The sequence below is a fragment of the Episyrphus balteatus genome, chromosome 1 (genome assembly GCF_945859705.1).
Source record: "Episyrphus balteatus chromosome 1, idEpiBalt1.1, whole genome shotgun sequence".
NCBI classification, from domain to species: domain Eukaryota; kingdom Metazoa; phylum Arthropoda; class Insecta; order Diptera; family Syrphidae; genus Episyrphus; species Episyrphus balteatus.
In genome coordinates this window covers 171598209-171616139 of record NC_079134.1, presented here as the reverse complement: position 1 = coordinate 171616139, position 17931 = coordinate 171598209, and the positions used below count along the sequence as shown (strand labels likewise).

At 31.9% G+C, this 17931-nt stretch overlaps 1 protein-coding gene and 3 non-coding genes across 5 annotated transcripts; all 4 read left to right on the top strand.

Moving 5' to 3' along the window:
* Window positions 1–869: 869 nt before the first annotated feature.
* On the top strand, window positions 870–17429 carry LOC129905354 (putative inactive tyrosine-protein kinase Wsck). Of its 2 annotated transcripts, none has more exons than XM_055980825.1 (8): window positions 870–1670; window positions 5327–5478; window positions 5541–6073; window positions 6130–6325; window positions 6384–6541; window positions 6608–6827; window positions 11570–11853; window positions 16601–17429. In XM_055980825.1, the coding sequence occupies exons 1-8, from the start codon at window positions 1438–1440 to the stop codon at window positions 17084–17086; spliced, it is 2262 nt and encodes a 753-aa protein (XP_055836800.1). In that variant the 5' UTR covers window positions 870–1437; the 3' UTR covers window positions 17087–17429. The 2 variants fall into 2 exon arrangements, with proteins under 2 accessions (XP_055836800.1, XP_055836799.1); XM_055980824.1 differs by having other exon boundaries at window positions 871–1670; window positions 6384–6550; window positions 16601–17427.
* Window positions 11943–12016, top strand: Trnat-agu (transfer RNA threonine (anticodon AGU)). Its single transcript has one exon. It is a non-coding gene; the product is annotated as a tRNA-Thr (tRNA).
* Window positions 12651–12724, top strand: Trnat-agu (transfer RNA threonine (anticodon AGU)). Its single transcript has one exon. It is a non-coding gene; the product is annotated as a tRNA-Thr (tRNA).
* On the top strand, window positions 16328–16401 carry Trnat-agu (transfer RNA threonine (anticodon AGU)). The gene has a single exon. It is a non-coding gene; the product is annotated as a tRNA-Thr (tRNA).
* Window positions 17430–17931: the final 502 nt, after the last annotated feature.

Sequence of the window (17931 nt, the reverse complement as noted above, 5' to 3'; positions counted from 1 at the left end):
CAGCTAGATTGCGAAAATTGCACACTGTGCGACGCAACTAATGTTAATGGTCATGGTCTTAAAATGTAGCTAAGAATATACAGATAATTTTTGGTTTTTTGTGCAAAAAAAAAATTTTTTGAATCCAACATGGATGCCATGGTGATATGAAAATTTTTGTTTGCATCCAACATGGATGTAATGGCCTTCAAACTTCGGAGTTAAAATAAAAAAAAAAACAAAAGCAACATTTTTGACAGACAGCTGCCAAAGTATATGAACAGTGGTGCCAAATGTTTGCATGGATTTCAAAAATACCGGTGTCGTTTTTTTGCACAAAATCTATATAGATAAACAAAAAAACACACCTAATATATGGAGTGCTTGTGCTGTTAGTTCCGTTAAGCTTTTAAAGAGGGCTCTAGTTTCTTTAAGTTTTTCGATGAGTGCATGCCTCCATTTTATTTTTCATTTGATGGCTGTCATCAACAAGCGTGTTTATTTACAGCTGCGGAACCGGACTCGCACTGAAAAACGAAGGCAGCGACCCCTATCCATGTATATGGCGTTACAATGTATTAGGTATAGGAACAAGTACTCCATATATATCGTCTAAGAATAATACTTTGTGTAAGCTTACCTTTAACAAAGTATTATTGAAAAAATTATGGCTGGCAACTCTTTTCAATTTGTAGGCATTTATCGTACCAACAATGCCCCCATAGCTGTCAAATCAACAGGTGTCAGTTCAACGCCTTTTTCGCCTTTTGCTTTCGCCTTTGTGTTTTGTCCACCATATTTCTCATTTAATCCGAATCCAATGGTTTGACCAATTTGTTGTGGTTTTTGTTTATTTCGTTTTATTGTGTTATTCCGTCCATTTTCCACTATATTCTTCATATATTTATCATCATCGAAACACGAAATTGACTCACCTCTATTGTCACGTCACTCCTTCAAACTACTATTCTCATTTCATTAGAATTTGCTAATCTTTGCCGCTCCTCTCCACAACAAATCCACTCAAAATAAGTTCCCACTACCAAACAAAAACGAATCTAAAGCACCTAGTCTTTTGAACAGATTAGAGATTAGATCTGTGAGTAGTTAGTTGGTGTATCGTGTTTCGTGTCTCGTGTGTGTCGCTGCAAAAAGAAACGATATTAGTTAGTCTTCTTCATCAATCCGAATCCAAATCCCCTCATCATCTCTCAGCTAGATTGCATTAAAAATTAAAAATTCTACTTAAATTCACTTCACAAGTGTGCCATTTGGAACTGCTCTGTTATTTATAATTTGTAATTTATTGTCTGTTGTTTGTAATGTGTGTTTGTTTGTCGATTGAAAACTTTGTTAATTCATAAAATAAAAATATCAAAGAAATTGTGTTGCGTTTCATTATTATTTGACATCGTTGTCTTAAAGAAAAAAGACACGAAAAGTGGTTTGTTTGAAGCAATGACTGTTCGTCACAAGTGCCACCGCCCCTATTTTTTATGGAATTTCATTAAACTTTTAGTGATTCTTGTTAACCTTCTGTCATTGACGACGACCATTGCCGAAATAATCCCTGATTTAGGACCTTATCAATATCTGGGATGTTACAGTGCTCGAACGGATCTTCTAAAGGATTCGGTTTATGCTCGCAGTGCACAAACATGCATCGAGTTATGCGAAAATTCCAATATCCGGTAAGTCAAGGTGCAAAAATTTTACTACTCTTTAGATTCCCTCTAATCCGCATGCCCCCAAACGAGTAATTTCATTGCCTTGTATAGCTTAGAGCATTTGGATGACGATGGATGATAGCTCTACACAAAAATAATATGGTGCCTTCTATCAAGCGTGTAATTTATCAATTATGCATTTTTACATTCACCTACCAACCAAATCATAGTTGGTTTTTTGCTGCAGCAGGCTAAATCAGCTTGCAATTTCCTCATAGTCTGTGTTGTTTTGTGTGGTGTTTGTCGATGATGACAACAAGGGTCGCTTTTTCCTTTTTCATTCATCCATCATTCATTCATAAATAAAAGTGTTGGAGGAGCAAGGGATTAGGAAGAAAAAACTATAGACTGTGTGCTTGTGCTTACCTAGAACTACATTCCATTAGTTCTAGATTCGTTGCTGTCCCCCTTTTGTTTTATTTTTTTTTTTGTGTGCTTTTACAGACTTTTTGAGTAATGAGTGATTTATTTTGAGCGCCACAAATCATCTGTATGTTCCTCTTTGGATAGATGCCCAAAAATAAAATAAATGAAATGACAAAAAAATATCCACTCGATGAAAGTGTAAACAAATGTTATGAAATCAAAATAAAAATAAAAAAGGAAACAATTGCGGATACGAAAGCTATGTATCTAGAAAGTCTTCACTTTTCCAAAAAAAAAAAAAAAATCGATAAGAACTTAAATAATACTGACATATTATTGTTGTTTAGGCTTGAATGATCAATTCCGTAGATGCAATTAATTAAATTAAAATCAATTCATATTGACGATAAGCAATAGGCTTAAGTTCAAGGTTTAAACAAATTAAAAGTTGTAGGAACAATAACACTTCAAAATTTCTTATCAATTTGAATGGGCATTGACTGTGGATTTATTGAATTTAAGTAGGGTCAAACAATTAAGGCAATAGCGATAACTTGTTCTAGCATCTACATTAAAGGGTATTATCCGTTTTAGGTACCTATAAAGTTATCAGTCGAATAGGTATATACATAGGTACATTCGCTTTTATTATCTTTACCTAGTTTTTTACTTGTTCTATAGGGCAAGTATTGGTTTCGTGTCGAAAAAAAATTTGACTTTTTAATCAAAACCAACATAACGATGATGGAAAAGTCCGAAAAAATGAGTCTCGCAATTTCGTCTATGCGTTTGTGCGTCTGTGCGTCCATTTGTACACATTTCCACAGCCTAAACGGGTGGACGGATTTTCTTCAAATTTGGTACAAAAAATTTTTATGTAATTCTGAAAGTTGTTTTTTTTTTATATCTCGCTTAGAAAGTGTACCTCCCAAACAACTCAAAAGTGGCTATAAAGATTTTAATTAAACTTTGCAGACGTAATATTCAAAGCGATTGCAATAAAAAGTCAAATACAAAACTTTTTTTTACATACAAACAATTTTCCTAAATGTCGGCTCTTCCTCATCATCAACAAAATTTCATTAAAATTTATATAGAGGCAGCTTTTAAAATCTGCAAGTAAACTAAAATAAATGTGGTTTCAATTGCAAGAGCAAGTAAGTGGGACCCAGTCGTGCATTTTATTTAAGTCGTTTTTGAAAAAATTAAACTTTTCCTTAATTGGTGTCAAAAAAATAATTCAAAAACTTCTCTATCTAGAGAGTCTCCAAAAAACAGTTTGATATTACCACCGTTTTTTATAAAGACGAACCAACTTTTTTTTGCATACTACAATGTGATTTCAAATTCGAAATCAATGAATTAGCTTATATGGGTCGGTTCAATCGAACACACTTTTTTTTTTGTCGCAGTGAGTTAACGGCACCATGAACCGTTTTTTTAATTTAGGACTTTTTCTTAAACGATTAGTTCAATTTCCCCAGATATCGCTTGCACTGGGTTCCTTTTTCAACGATTACGATAGCATATACGATTGCTCGCCGTTTCGGCAATTTTCGGCAACATATGAAAGTGTAACAATTATTAGGGAAATTAATTAAAATTTTCGAGTTTTTTCTTTTGTAGAATATTCGAAAAATATTTAATATGTTCGCTAAAAATTATTAGACTATGGTTTTTTGAAATGATAAACAAATGATAAACATTTGAAGTTTTTAAGATTTATCCGTTGCTATACGGAAGCAACCCTTGGAAGACCTCTTAAGGCAAAACGAAAAGATTTGTGTTATATTGCTTCTATTCCCTTAATAAGTATTTGGTTACAAAGCGATCATACTTTAGTAGTGTATTCCAGAAGAAGTCTTATAAAAGTTGTATGTATTAAAAGATTTCCTGGCGTTAGTAACCGAAAACTTCCGATGTAAGTCTCTCTGTTAACAACTTGTTTGTTAATAAAATTGTTTCTTGAGTCCTGTGGTCCTTCTGGACCACATATTTATCGTAAATGTTAACAGATACCAAAGACGTTTGGTTTGCAATTATTCAAGAAGGATAAAGTACAAAAGCGTTATGATTTTAAAATCATTTGAAAAATGATCTCAATATTTTTTTCTAAGTAAAAATAAAAATAATTTGCGTTCATTTCTCCTTATTTCATGTTGTTTTAATTTACATTCTAAATTTGTACCAAAAAGTTTTAAGCATTTAAGCAACTAAAAATCTGAGAGCAAGTTCTTGTGACCCAGTCATGCATTTTATATTTATTAACTCGGTTGGAAATATTTTTTCAATTATTTTTCAAAAAATAATTATTACATCGCACCTACGCTCTCAAAAATTGAGAAATTGAAGAATTTTTGTCTAAAATTGGTACATCAAAACTTTAAGCATCAATTAACTTATAAAATATTCAAACAAGTTTTGAACAAAAAATATTTTGCTCATAACAATTTTAATTTAATAAAAAAGATAGTTTGTATATTTAAATACCAACAATTGTAAAAAAAAGTCATACAAATAGTAACACCGTTAACCGATTTCAAGGTATTCATATTTTTTGAGCTCCAATGACTCCACTATAACTAATGTAATAAATGTGCCTTTATCAAAACAAATATTGTTTAAATATAATATATCTTTACTATTTGAATGTTTTGAGTCTTGTACTCTATCTCTTGGAATAACATTCGTTCATACTAAACAGTATAAAGAAAAAGGTGCTTTTGTTTATCAATTCATGTCTATACATAGTAAGATGACTTAGCTTATAAGATAAAATTGGTGTCATATGAAAGATGAATTACATAATACTGAAAATAGAATAATCATTTTAAAAATAAAAACATTTAAGTCACAACGTATTATAAAAATAAACAAGATAATTTTTTAAAACTTTCATAAACCATATTTCAAACTTCAAACACTAATGATCCGTCTTTGGGGTTTGCCGAAATAAGCTCGGAAATCATCTGCAATCCTTTCGGTTTTGATATAATGAAATTCTGGTGGTATTTTTCCATTACCGAATTTTAAGGGCTACCTTTCTCCTTCGCAACCGAAATGGAACGTGTCGTATGATACTCTCATTTTGAAAATGTTATAGGGGTCCGTAGGTACTTCAAACATTGGAATACCCTTTTCTATTTCTTAGTCAGCAAAGAATACCTGATACAGTTTTGTACCTTCAATATTCTAAATAGATTTTTTTGCACTATGTTACCTAAGTTAACTTATGTTTCTAAATTTCATTACAGATATGCCATATTATCTGGCGAAAAGTGCTACTGTGATAATATTGCAATCGAAAGTGAAAAATTCGATTCCAAACTCTGTAATACTAGATGCAGTGATACGAAATCTCAATATTGTGGAGGTGTTGATGCCCACAGTTATTATTCAACGAATAGTAAGTTAAATCAAAATTTGTCTCTGAAACCAATTTAAAACAAAAATATTCTTTCATTCTAGTCGAAGGACCCCCAGAAAATTTAAGAATCTCCAACACTACCGAAAACAGTATACTCATAACATGGGATCCACCAAACAAAGATGAAAAAGTCACTGAATTAATGATCAAAGGAACAGTTATGCATTCATTCACAAGCTATCCATTCTTTCCTCAACCCGAATTCATTGTCCAAAGTACGGAGGATCGTTTTGAAATGACAGACCTTCATCCAGCTACAAAATACAATATCAGTGTGTCTGCCATGTGTGGAAAGTATGTTTGTGGTAGTCACAATTTAACCGGCACAACCGAAGTCGGTACACCCGATCCAGTACCTGAAGAACCGATAGTCTTTAATCGAACTGATTCAACAATGCTCATAAATATCAAACCATATGCGAATAATAACGGTCCGGTGACTAGTTACTTGGTGATAGTACAGAGACTTGATAGTTCTCTAACCCAACCATTTGATGAAGACTTACTCGGAAGCTTTGAACGAGCACAGGAAGATGGAACATTGTATTACATTGCTGGAGAATTGGATTATCAGGTTCGAATATACAATTTTTTAAGCTAAATCTGGTCTTAAATTTCTTTTTATTCCAGAATACTACACAAACATTCATGGTGGGGGATAATGAAACCTATGGTGGCTATTGGAACGCACCGCTAACAAAGGACGCACATATTCATATTTCCCTAGGAGTAGTTAGCACCCTGAATGGTATAACTAAAATGCGTTACGCGATAGCTTCGCATGATCAACATGAACCTACACAGTTTCAATACGCAAATTTCGAACGTGAGTTGAAAGTTCACCTTCATGTTTGAAATTCCCTGAATTCTTGTTTTTCTTTCAGCTGGAGAAGAATCGGTGCTAGCTTTAACGATAGTCTGCATTGTTTTTGCCCTGTTTTTGATCATTTCGATAATTATCTTCTTATATCTGAAACATGAAACAGCTCGTCTGGAGCGTCTTCCAAGCGACACACATGAACTAACCCTACAAGGACCAATGGTTGAAGTGGTAGTTGATTTAAATCTATAGCAGAATTGTTTAAATTAATGTCTCTTTTCTTTGCAGGAAAATGATGGATTTGTTGGTGATAACGGACGTAAAGGAACATTCAAGGAGCAGTTAAATGCATTGGTTGAAAATGTAGACAACACACAGAGGTTACCACGAAATGCAATTCGAATGAACATCGATGATATCATTGCTGAAGGAAGATTCGGTGAAGTTATCACTGGAAAACTATACACGAGCACCGAAGCACATGATTGTCAAGTTCACATAATATCAGGTGAGAATATAAAAGAAATTCAAATACATAATTGGTCTATTAAATGATATATGACATGATGACGACAAGCATTTAGTCGTTATCATTCGTCTCTTTGAATCTTTAAATGACATACAAAAATAGATACATCTGTCTGAATCAATTGAATATGCTTTTTTGAGTGTAAAATGTGATTTAAAGCAGAGAAGAGAAAATAAATCCAATCAAAAAGAGGAACGTCAAAAGCCACTTATTGTTCAAGTTCAATCACTCGAGTGGGTTTATTTTTTTTTTTTTTCTTTTTTGTATTTCAATGAACATAATGTCGGCACTTGCGCTGGCATTTTATGCTCACTAATTGAAACATTTTTATGTGTGAATATGAATGATCTGACAAAGGGGTGAGATGTGATAAAAGTTGCTCTTTTTTATGAGGCAGACGCCAATTTACGCTTAAATTATTATTATCATAGGAAAAAGAGCATGAAGAAGATGTAGTTTTTCTTTTTTTAATTGGGATTTGAATTGCTTGTCTATATTTGACGCATTGTTGTTTTTGTTAATAGAAGCTATTGAGTATTGTGTCATACAAATTTACATAAATGATAAATATGCTTTTTGAGGAAAAGTTCTATGTTTTCATTTCAATGTTGAGGTTTTAGTTAATTATGAGTTACGTCAGGGTTGACTTAAAAGATCAATAGGTTATTGACATACAAAAATTATACCAATGAATTTTATTTAGATGATGGTCTTACTTAACACGGCACATATAAATTAACTAAAAACTGGGTTTTTAGAGTCTACCCAAACAAAAGTATTGCCCCAATAAAAAAAAAAAAACACCACATGCGATAAAGGGTTACATGCTAGTTACAAATAATTAAAATATTTCAACTATATCGTATTGAAGTTGTACAGATCTTAAAGACCGCGAAATGCCAAAATCCAAAAGCCAATTGTTAAAATTTCTCGACGTATGTATAGTATATCACAAAAGGTATCGCAGTTGATTCAATTTATAACATCGCTCATTTAGGTGTAAGATCCTCATTTAAATATTAACCAAAAGATTCTGCTGGCATGTTCAACAGTGTACTGAATCAGAAAAAAAAAAAAACGGAAGAAGAAAGAAACAACTATTCAGGAATGTCATTGCTACACATTTTTTTAATTTGTATGTTAAAGACGATGAAGGGTTTCGGAAGTTATTTGCAAGTAAAAGCGCAATAACACAGCAGTTTTCAATTTTTTTTTTTTTCAAATAACAATCAAACAAAAAATGTGGCTGGCACTCAGCTGGATCTTCCTTGTCAAATATCAAAAAGTCTGCCTTGTCTTTGCTCTTCTTCACTTCGCTGAAAGTACCCTTATATTAACGGTGAACAACCGTCCTGGTTTACCCGGGACTATCCCGTAGTTTTATAGAAACCCGGGACGTATAAGTGTCCCGTATTTTGTAATTTGTCCAGTGGTTGTCCTTTATTTCCACATTCTCTGATTTTTGTATTCAAAATTTTAAATACTTTGTACGGAAAACAAGAAATCAGTGCTTGGAAAATAAAAGTTTGTCTAATTTTTCCAGTAAAAGCATTAGTTTTTAAAGTTTTTCGTCAATTATTTGGTTCCAGGTTGTGTTTGTCAGATTGAGTATTGAAAAATTTCAAAATCATTTAAAATACAATTTAAATGTTAAAAAAAGAACTCTCACAATTTTGACTGAAAAAATATTTTTTTAGAAAATATTAGCAGTAGGTAGGTACTTATTATAAAACCGTTTTCTTGATTTCTGACTTCCTCGTAAACGATTTAAATAATTTTAACGAAAATGCTTCCATAGAATCGTTTAAAAATCTTGATTTGAAAATTAGAAAAAAATTAGAAAACTCATCTTAATTTTTTATTTTTGAAAAACCAATGTTTTCAAAATTATCCAACGAATTGTATTTGTCCCGGGTTTCACTCCTAGAAATATGGTCACCGTACTTATAGTACCTACTTTAAAAAAAACTTAAATTTTTAAAAATTTAGGTTTTTTGCGTATCTATATACAATTCACAAAAAAGAACGAAGTTAGTAGATCTCAATGAAGTCATTCGAAATTTCTATAAATAAGGCAGGCTCATTGGACTAAAGAAAATTTTGTTTTGGAAGTTCGCAGCCTAGTGTTGTTAAGTGCATTTTGCATCTCATGCATCTTCAAATGAAAGAAAAAAACATCTACTTCGATATTTAAGGGTTTGCATTTTAAAGTTTTTAAAAATATAGCTAAATGTTAGTGAATTTAGATGATGCATTTTAGATTATTAGATTTAGATTAGATTTATTTATCTCAAAATGCTTAAACATACATAACTTATAAGTACTTTTATGAAGCACTAGGCACTAGATTATTTATATGTTTAATTTAAAAATGTCATACAATTTACTAAAATGCCATAAATGGACTTATACCACTTTCATTAATTATAAAAAATTATGCAAAATAAAAAACTAAACTTAAATACAACCCGATAATTTTTTATAGAAATTGTTTTACCAATTGGATTTTTTAAGTGTTAAAAGTAAAATTAAATTTAAAACAACATATATCATAGTAGTTTTTATAATGAAACTAGCTAACCCCCACCCGCTTCGCTGAGTGCACTTTTGTAAAAATTGAACCTGTTTGAAAATAATTTGAAACCAATTTATAGAACCTAATGCTTTTTGATATCCAACATTTCTCGTATAACGAAAAAAATGCGGTTAAAATTACATGCGGTGGTTCCGCTGCGCTTGAGTCTTGAAGCAGAATTTTCAGATGTAAAATATACATTCTCCAAATGCACTGCTCAATGAAGAACCGCTGCGCTGGATAAATTTCACGTATTTGAAACGAAAAAATTCGCAAAACTGCTTCCTAACTGCTTATGTAGCGTTCTATTTGATACAAAGTGATTTCATCATTCCTTTCAACAGATTCTAATGCAACGCAAACTATATATCGCGCCCTTTATCACATATTTGCATATGTATTTGATGGACTTCACAGAATTACAATACTCGAATTTATGTTGGCTTTGAATGCCTTGTATAATATCGGTGAATATGGCACAACATTCACATTTTTCACTTTCACGATCATTGATTTCCCATTTTCTTGAATGGAACGCCTTTAATATAAAGGGTATCCATCATTTCCAGTAACTGTTTCTGATATCAAAGCTCTTGGATAACGTTTCGAACATTTTTCATCAACCACATGGGGAATTACTATTAGTCTAAGAGCCTACAGCAAATTTTGGGAATAGAATGATAACCAAAATGTGAGTATGCAGATTTATAGCCTTATAACGAAATCAAAAGTCTGGCAGTTTTTGTCGCAGCCTTATATGGATTTCGGGAGATTAGATATCGCGAGTTTTCCAATTAATGTGAGTCGGCTAAATTAACACAAATTCACATTCTGAATACAAACACTGATGTTCTGTCATTTCCTCTAAGCCTGAAGACACCAACCTTGACGATGCGATCTATGGAACTCAAGATATTAGTTGTTTTAGCGGCATTGTTTTGGAGACTTTTCTGTTTAAATTTGTGTTTGTTTTTGGCTCTCGGTCTACATATATTTACCTATTGCTCCACATACTCCATGAATCACATTTTTTACAACAATCGCGAACAATTCTGGATCAATCGTAATGTCAGGAAGCTCCGCTAATATGATATCATCTATATTATCTTCTGGAATTATATTCACCAGCCAAATCAAAATGCGCGCATGCGGTAACCCCACTCTACTGAGTACATCCAGCATTGTACTTTCCCTAAACCTTTATGTTTAATGATAAAATCCATTAATGATTTTAATTTCATCTTAAACAAATGCGCTATTATATCATTATATCATGCCTATCAGTCGGCGATCCAGGTAACAAAAGATCTTTAATTTCTATCCCTGCAGGCTTTATTTCCTTTTTAATATGCCAATTTCACCCGTGTGTGTTATAACCTTTTCTTATTTTTCCCAGTTTTAATTGACCCACTTTATAAGATCGAAAAACAAAAAAATTGCAATTTCACTTTGAGGAAGGTATGGGGGACATGCTGCCCCCATGCAACCCCCCTGCTTGGGCACACTATAGTATTTAGGGTGGGTCTCTTATTCCAAGTGAAAGTGCTTACCTATTATTCAAATTCAGAATGAAAAAACAACCGTGAGGCTTAATGCCTTTTTGAAGTGGGTGTTATTGCCTCTTTTAAAGGGAAATAAAGCCTGCAGAGGATATTTTGCATACATATCCACAGTATATTGATTAAACAATCTCCGGCACAACAAAGTATGATTAAGTTCATTTCTGCGAACCTGTACGTATGTATGTAGGTAAATAATGAAAATTATTTGTTTTACTAATAATTATTTTGAAAGTTTGTCTTAATAAATTTGTTTACAAATTAAGCTAAGTTAAAATTTTTAAAAAGCGAGAGTGTTTTTTTACTCGTACAAATTGACAGCTATGTAAAGATGCGAGAATAGGTATTATTTTTTTTTGATACAAACCCTCTACATATTAATACGTTTCAAACAAAAAAAAAATTACCAAAATCGGACCAGCTAAACGCGAGTTTATCGGCCACACACACTAAACGAACTCATTTTTATATATAAGATGGTCTTATAGTAATTTACTTATATCATACATGACCTTTACTTTTTCAATTTGTTTAAATTACTAAAATATTAACGTTGATTATTTGTGTATTTATCTCTTTATTTTCAGATGACATGAATCAAGAAACTCAATCACAATTCCTAAAAGATTTTGAAAATGTAATCCGCCTAATGCCACATGAAAAATTTTTACATTTCTATGGCATCACTGCTTCAGTGGATTGGTTTTATCTTATATTTGAAAATGACAAATCAACGTTAAAACAAAAACTCATTGAGAGCCGAATTCCAGCAGCTAACCAAACTACAACGTTTTGCACATATTCTGAAGAGTTTATTCTTCAGTGGATTTATGAAATTGCTATGGCTATGGAATATTTAGAAGTTAATAAGGTAAGTTATTTTTTGCTTGAAATAAAATAAAAAAGTTATTCTTATATTAAAATTGGGAAACACATTATTGAACACAACTGTAAAATATCGGCGCCGTGGCTTAGTTGGTTAAAGCGCCTGTCTAGTAAACAGGAGATCGTGAGTTCGAATCTCGCCGGGGCCTACTACATATGAGGTAGTGATAATTTTTTTATTTTCACATTTATCCAACTTGGTACCTCACTCATTGATAGTAAACAGGGCCGAAATGAAGCAATATGCACTTCTTACAATTTTTCTAATTGACTTAATTTTGTGTGGAATCGCAGTTGTCATACTTTTGTTTAGTTGTATTTGCAAAATACATACAATTGATGAAATTTGTACCTTTTTTGTCTTTCACTAAAGTCGAATAGAAAGTTTTCATGCATTAGTCTAAAAATGCGTTTATTAAAATTAAATGAATTAATTTAAATATGTATTTAAACAGTTCAGACCGATTAGTTAAATACACTTAGAAACAGAAATTTTTTTGGTATTTGTAATTTTACATGGTAAAAAAACAAAGAAAGAAGATTTTTATTTTGTTCCCAAAATAAATTGTGTTTACCCTTTTCATCACTCGTTCATTGGGATGTACCATGTACTACAGTAATTTTGTTCATTACAAAAATGGAAGTTTTTTTTTCTTGTTTAGTCTCAAGTGAATTCTTCTTCACTTTGTTTAGGAAACGGTTCTGCGTAGTTCTGTTTAATTCGTCCTTTTTCTCACTTTACAAAGTCAAGGACTTTTTTTGTGGACGCAACTGTATCATATCGGCGCCGTGGCTTAGTTGGTTAAAGCGCCTGTCTAGTAAACAGGAGATCGTGAGTTCGAATCTCGCCGGGGCCTTGTTGTTAACCAGTATTCAACTTTTTAGACGGGATAAGTGTATATTAAGTTTTAAACATGGATTTCTTTTTTTTTATATGTTTAACGTTATATAATTTTACTAATAATAAATCTAACACAAAAGCTATATATTTTTGAGAAAAAAAAAACAAAAATGAAGTTTAATTACGATCAGTTCGAACATGCAATTGTTGTTATGTACATCAAAACCTTTAAAAATAAAAAAAAAGAAAGTTTCAAAATATTTTGAAAAAAAAAAAACATTTTAAGGAGTAACAGATAAGTATATTATTTTTGCATTTATTAACAATTCTCTAAATCTTGATGAACGCACTCGAAATATTCACTGATTAAGGCAGTTATCAAAGAACGACTTGTAACCGACGAAAAAAGAAAATTAAAAAATATAACGTTTTCAATAAATTGTAGTTTACTTCGCAATGAACGTTTTCCATAAGTTAATGTTAATAACTAAGTACATTTATTTCTCAAAATAATGGAAACAAATGTTTCTTAACAAAAAGGCCCCGGCGAGATTCGAACTCACGATCTCCTGTTTACTAGACAGGCGCTTTATTTTCAATTCAATTTTAAATTCATTTTTATTTTTCATCATCTTAAAACTATTTTAAAGCTAGACAAAAATTCATAAAAACTAGCCTACTTATCAATTACTTACAACTAACTTACTGGCCCTTAACGGGCACTCTAAGTTATTCTTCATTTTTCTTAATACTAATGCCTTTCGGCCTTAAAACTAATTTAATTCAAATAGTATTTCAAGGTTTTATTTTTTCCAAGAAATAATTTCTAAAAAAACTTGGATTCTGATCATTTTTTTGTTTATTTTAAAACTTAAAAACTAATTAAAACTACTTAAACTACTTAAAAACTAATTAAAACTACTTAAACTACTTAAAACTACTTAAAAACTAGAACAGCCACAGCAAACAATTTTTTTTTTTTTTATTTTTTTTTATTTATTTTTTGTATTTTTTTTTTCTTTTTTGTATTTTTTTTTATTTCTTTTTTTTTTGTATTTTTTTATATTTTTTTTTGTGCCACCCCGACTGTCCCTACTTAAAACTAAACACCTAAAACTATGTAAGCCGGCCAAGGCATAAAAACAAAGACCACTTTAATTATTTACACTATTATGAAGCCACCAAAACTGATTCTCCTGCCTTACCCTATCTCTTCGGTCCCGATCGGACACAGTCCTACTGAACCGAAGACGCCCTTCTCCGCCTAATGCGAGGATGTCCCTGTCATACAGCAGTCGCCTGTCCACGGTTCTTCGCCCGACGTGGTAGATTAGCGGAACTGCCAAGCTATCCTGTACAAGCCCCCGACTATCTAAATAGAAGAATGCCTCAGGCGGAATATAGCCGCTTAAACACACACTCTTGAAGTATTCGTCGTTAGGGTAGTAAGCCCCAAAAATGTAGCTATTTGAAGAGGCCATCGCTCATGAAACGTGGCCACGAACAAGCTTCAGCATAAAGTTATCAATTCTATTTATGTTGGCCCTATTGTATAAAACCCCATTGGAATAGTAATGCGTGTAATCAGATTCGGGTGTTCTGTGCAGATCAAGGCAACGTCTAAGACACTGCCTCTCAAACACCCGAAACTTTTCCATTTGAGATGGAGCAACGTTGAACCACACAGGGCATCCATAGACAATCATCGGCCGGATGAGGGCCATGTAGCAAATCACCTTAACCCTGGTGTCAAGCCGACTGCTATAAAACAGCCGTTTCGTCAGGGCAAAAGCTCCCCTAGCCCTGGCCAGAGCAGCATCCATATGTCTATTGAAATATAGATATTGATCTAGCCAGATGCCAAGGTACTTTACTACACTTTTAGACAGGCGCTTTAACCAACTAAGCCACGGCGCCAATATGGTACAGTTGCATCCGAAAAATTCATGAAAACTGTTAAATGTGTTTTTAGGCGTTTTTTCTGTTGACTTGAGTTTCTTACTTTCTAATGTCACACCCGTTACATTTTATTTGAAGATATTCTCAGACAGCACAAACGTTAGAATACTTTAAATATTAGAAACATTGAAACTATGAAACAAATTAATATACTAAGTGTTAATGTATTAAAATACTTAACTAGTAAATAGGTAAATAAATAAGAGCGAAAAACATACACAAATATGCCAATTTATGCTCTCATGGAATTTTTTAATTTTTTTTTTTTTCATAATTGAACAAAGCTTTTAACTATTATCAAAATTAAAAAACACCACCAAAAACATTTTTTTTTTCATAATTGAACAAAGCTTTTAACTATTATCAAAATTAAAAAACACCACCAAACACAATGCAGTTTTCCTTAATTTGTCTTCGAAGTAATTATTAATTCAGTCTTTCCTTTTGTCTATAAAATCACCAAATTTTGAGGCAAGCATATTTGCGTGCACGATCAAGTAACGTTAATAAAAATTAAGTTTTTCGTTTACCTTAACTTGCATCGTTGGTGTATAGTGAAACTTAAAAAATTGCACATACGACCCAGTGAACCAGATCATCGTCGGTCTCATGAGAAAACCTCGTAACTCCACTTCTTTTCAAAAATGACTTTTGAATGCCATTCTTTAGAAAATATGTCAGCGGAGCAACCCAGAAAATTTGGGGTCATTCCGAAAACTCTAAATAGACTTAAATTCAAATTTTGCACAGCGCGTTTCTTTCCAACTACTCTGTTGTTTGTTTACTCTTTCGTCTCTCCTGTAAAATTTTGATTTTGGGAGTTACGAGGTTTTCTCATGAGACCGACGTCATGTTTCCTAAACTCTGCTGCATAGGCACTCAAAAGCATGTTTAGGATCGGAAACGGCACTTTCTAATTGTAATGGGAAACCACCACAAGAATTTTCATTAATATTTGTGGAGAAAATTAAATAATTTTCGTATGTTTCCATACTGCCAGTCCGGCTGCTGTTTTCGTCAATTCCATTATAATCTTTGAACAATAACAACAACATCTTGTTGTCCACGAAGTGTTGAAGGCTATAGTTACAGCACTGTTTCACGGATGCCAATCCGATCATCAGACTCCTTTATTCCATTTGTATTTGGTGCTTCATATTCTAAGAGTATACCTGTTATCAATCTACTTTATTTCAATATTATTGTTATCTTTGTAAAAAAAAAACATAAATTAATTTGTCTATCCAATTTCCGAAAATGAAATCAATTAAAAAACAACTTTTATTTAATTTTAAACATTGAAATTGGAAATTTTTGCTTGGCTTTTATTTCTGGAAAGCTCATCTTAACAATTTCTTAAAACTGCATGGCAAATTACTTTTTTTTATAAAATGAATAAAGAGCAATATTAGTTGCAAAAGCATTTCCTTTTTATAAAAAAAAAACAAACAAACAAAACAAAACAAAAAAGAATTCATTTTCCCCTATCTTTACCTTTAACCTGCACTTGAAAAAAAAAACTACGCATACGCCCGAGTGAACCAACACATGTTTTCCTTCATAATTTCATTTTCGTTAGACAAATCGATACAAAAATGTATTGTTAAAATAAAAATCACATACAATTTCAAATGTTACATTCGACAGCCGAGATTCCATCGGCGCCGTGGCTTAGTTGGTTAAAGCGCCTGTCTAGTAAACAGGAGATCGTGAGTTCGAATCTCGCCGGGGCCTACTACAATTTGAGGTAGTGTGATTTTTTTTTTTTTATTTTGTTTTTCATGAAAATGGACATGGAATATAGAACGCAAGCCATAAATTAATATTTTAAATTATAAATATGTATTTCAACTTTGCATCTCTCTATCTAGTTGCGATACTAGAATCAAATTATTGAGGAAGCACCATTTAAATTATATTATTTTATTTTCAGGTTGTGCACAAACATTTATGCTCATACAGCATCTACGTTACAAATTCGAATAAAATTAAAGTATCACTTTTCGGACCAATTGCTTATGCTGAAGAAAGTAAAAAAGTCGACATATCTCGATGGTTGGCCCCAGAAGTTCTTCGATTCCAAAACTACTCACCCAAATCGGATGTATGGTCGTTTGCTTGTTTAGCTTGGGAATGCTGTACTCTCGGTGCTACACCATATGCTAACATCACTAGCCAAGATCTATTGCCACGCATTAAAAACGGTCTGCGTCCTGAACAACCAGCTTTTGTATTCAGTGATTTATATCAGCTATTCCTTAATTGTTGGCAATTGGAACCTAGCGAGAGACCTGATTTTGAAGATGTTGCCTTTAATGTGAGACAAGTTTTAACATCGCCAACTCATGCATTATCATTTAGACGAGACGAAAAAGCAGTTCTACCATACTATTTGCCTCTGCTTGAGATGCACAACTAAAACAAAAATGTAAAGCGAATCTAGTGAATTTTAAGAGAAAACAAAAACAAAAAAATAGTACAAGTTTTTTTAGAAAATATAGTTCTACTTTGTATTTGCTTTAAAACAAAAATTAAAATACATTCCTTTAAATCGTGTTCAATCATACAAAATACATATATACTTTGTGCAGCTTTTACAGTATTTATCTTCGATAACATTCCAATTTATTGAAAATAATTGTTAAATATTTTAATTATATAATTTCTCTTTAAAGTTTAACTTAAGAAATGTTTAAAATTTAAGAAAAAACTTTACCAAATTCTCTGTCTTGATGACCAAATTAAAAGTGTGCCTTAAATTCGAATTATTAATCAAAGAAAATAATGAAACAATTAATTATATTGATAATGTTGCCTTTTTTGTAATTATTTAAAAAAGAAAAAGCTAGTTTTTAAGAAATGAAAAACGGAATCTACTTATGAATAAAGTTAAACATTACAATAATTATTTTTTTACTATTATTGTTTATAGTTACATAGTTTAAAACTCTTTATATTATAACTGAGAGCTGGGAAATATGAAGCTGGCCCAATTTGGACTTCCTATAGTTCATTGAATCAAGTTTAGAAAAATTTGTAGTTAGGGTTGGTTTTAAATTTCAGTGCATTTCCTTTTACAAGTATTTAGTTATTTATTTTATAATCATTAACCTGTATATAGATTTTTGTGTTTTATACAAACAAAAAATCAATAAGATTTTTTTCCTCATCTGTAAAAAAAAAAGAAGTCAAGATTTTAATCAAGCCTTGGATTTGGCTATTTAAGCTCCCTATGACGCGAAGTAAACTAAAGCGTTTCTTTAA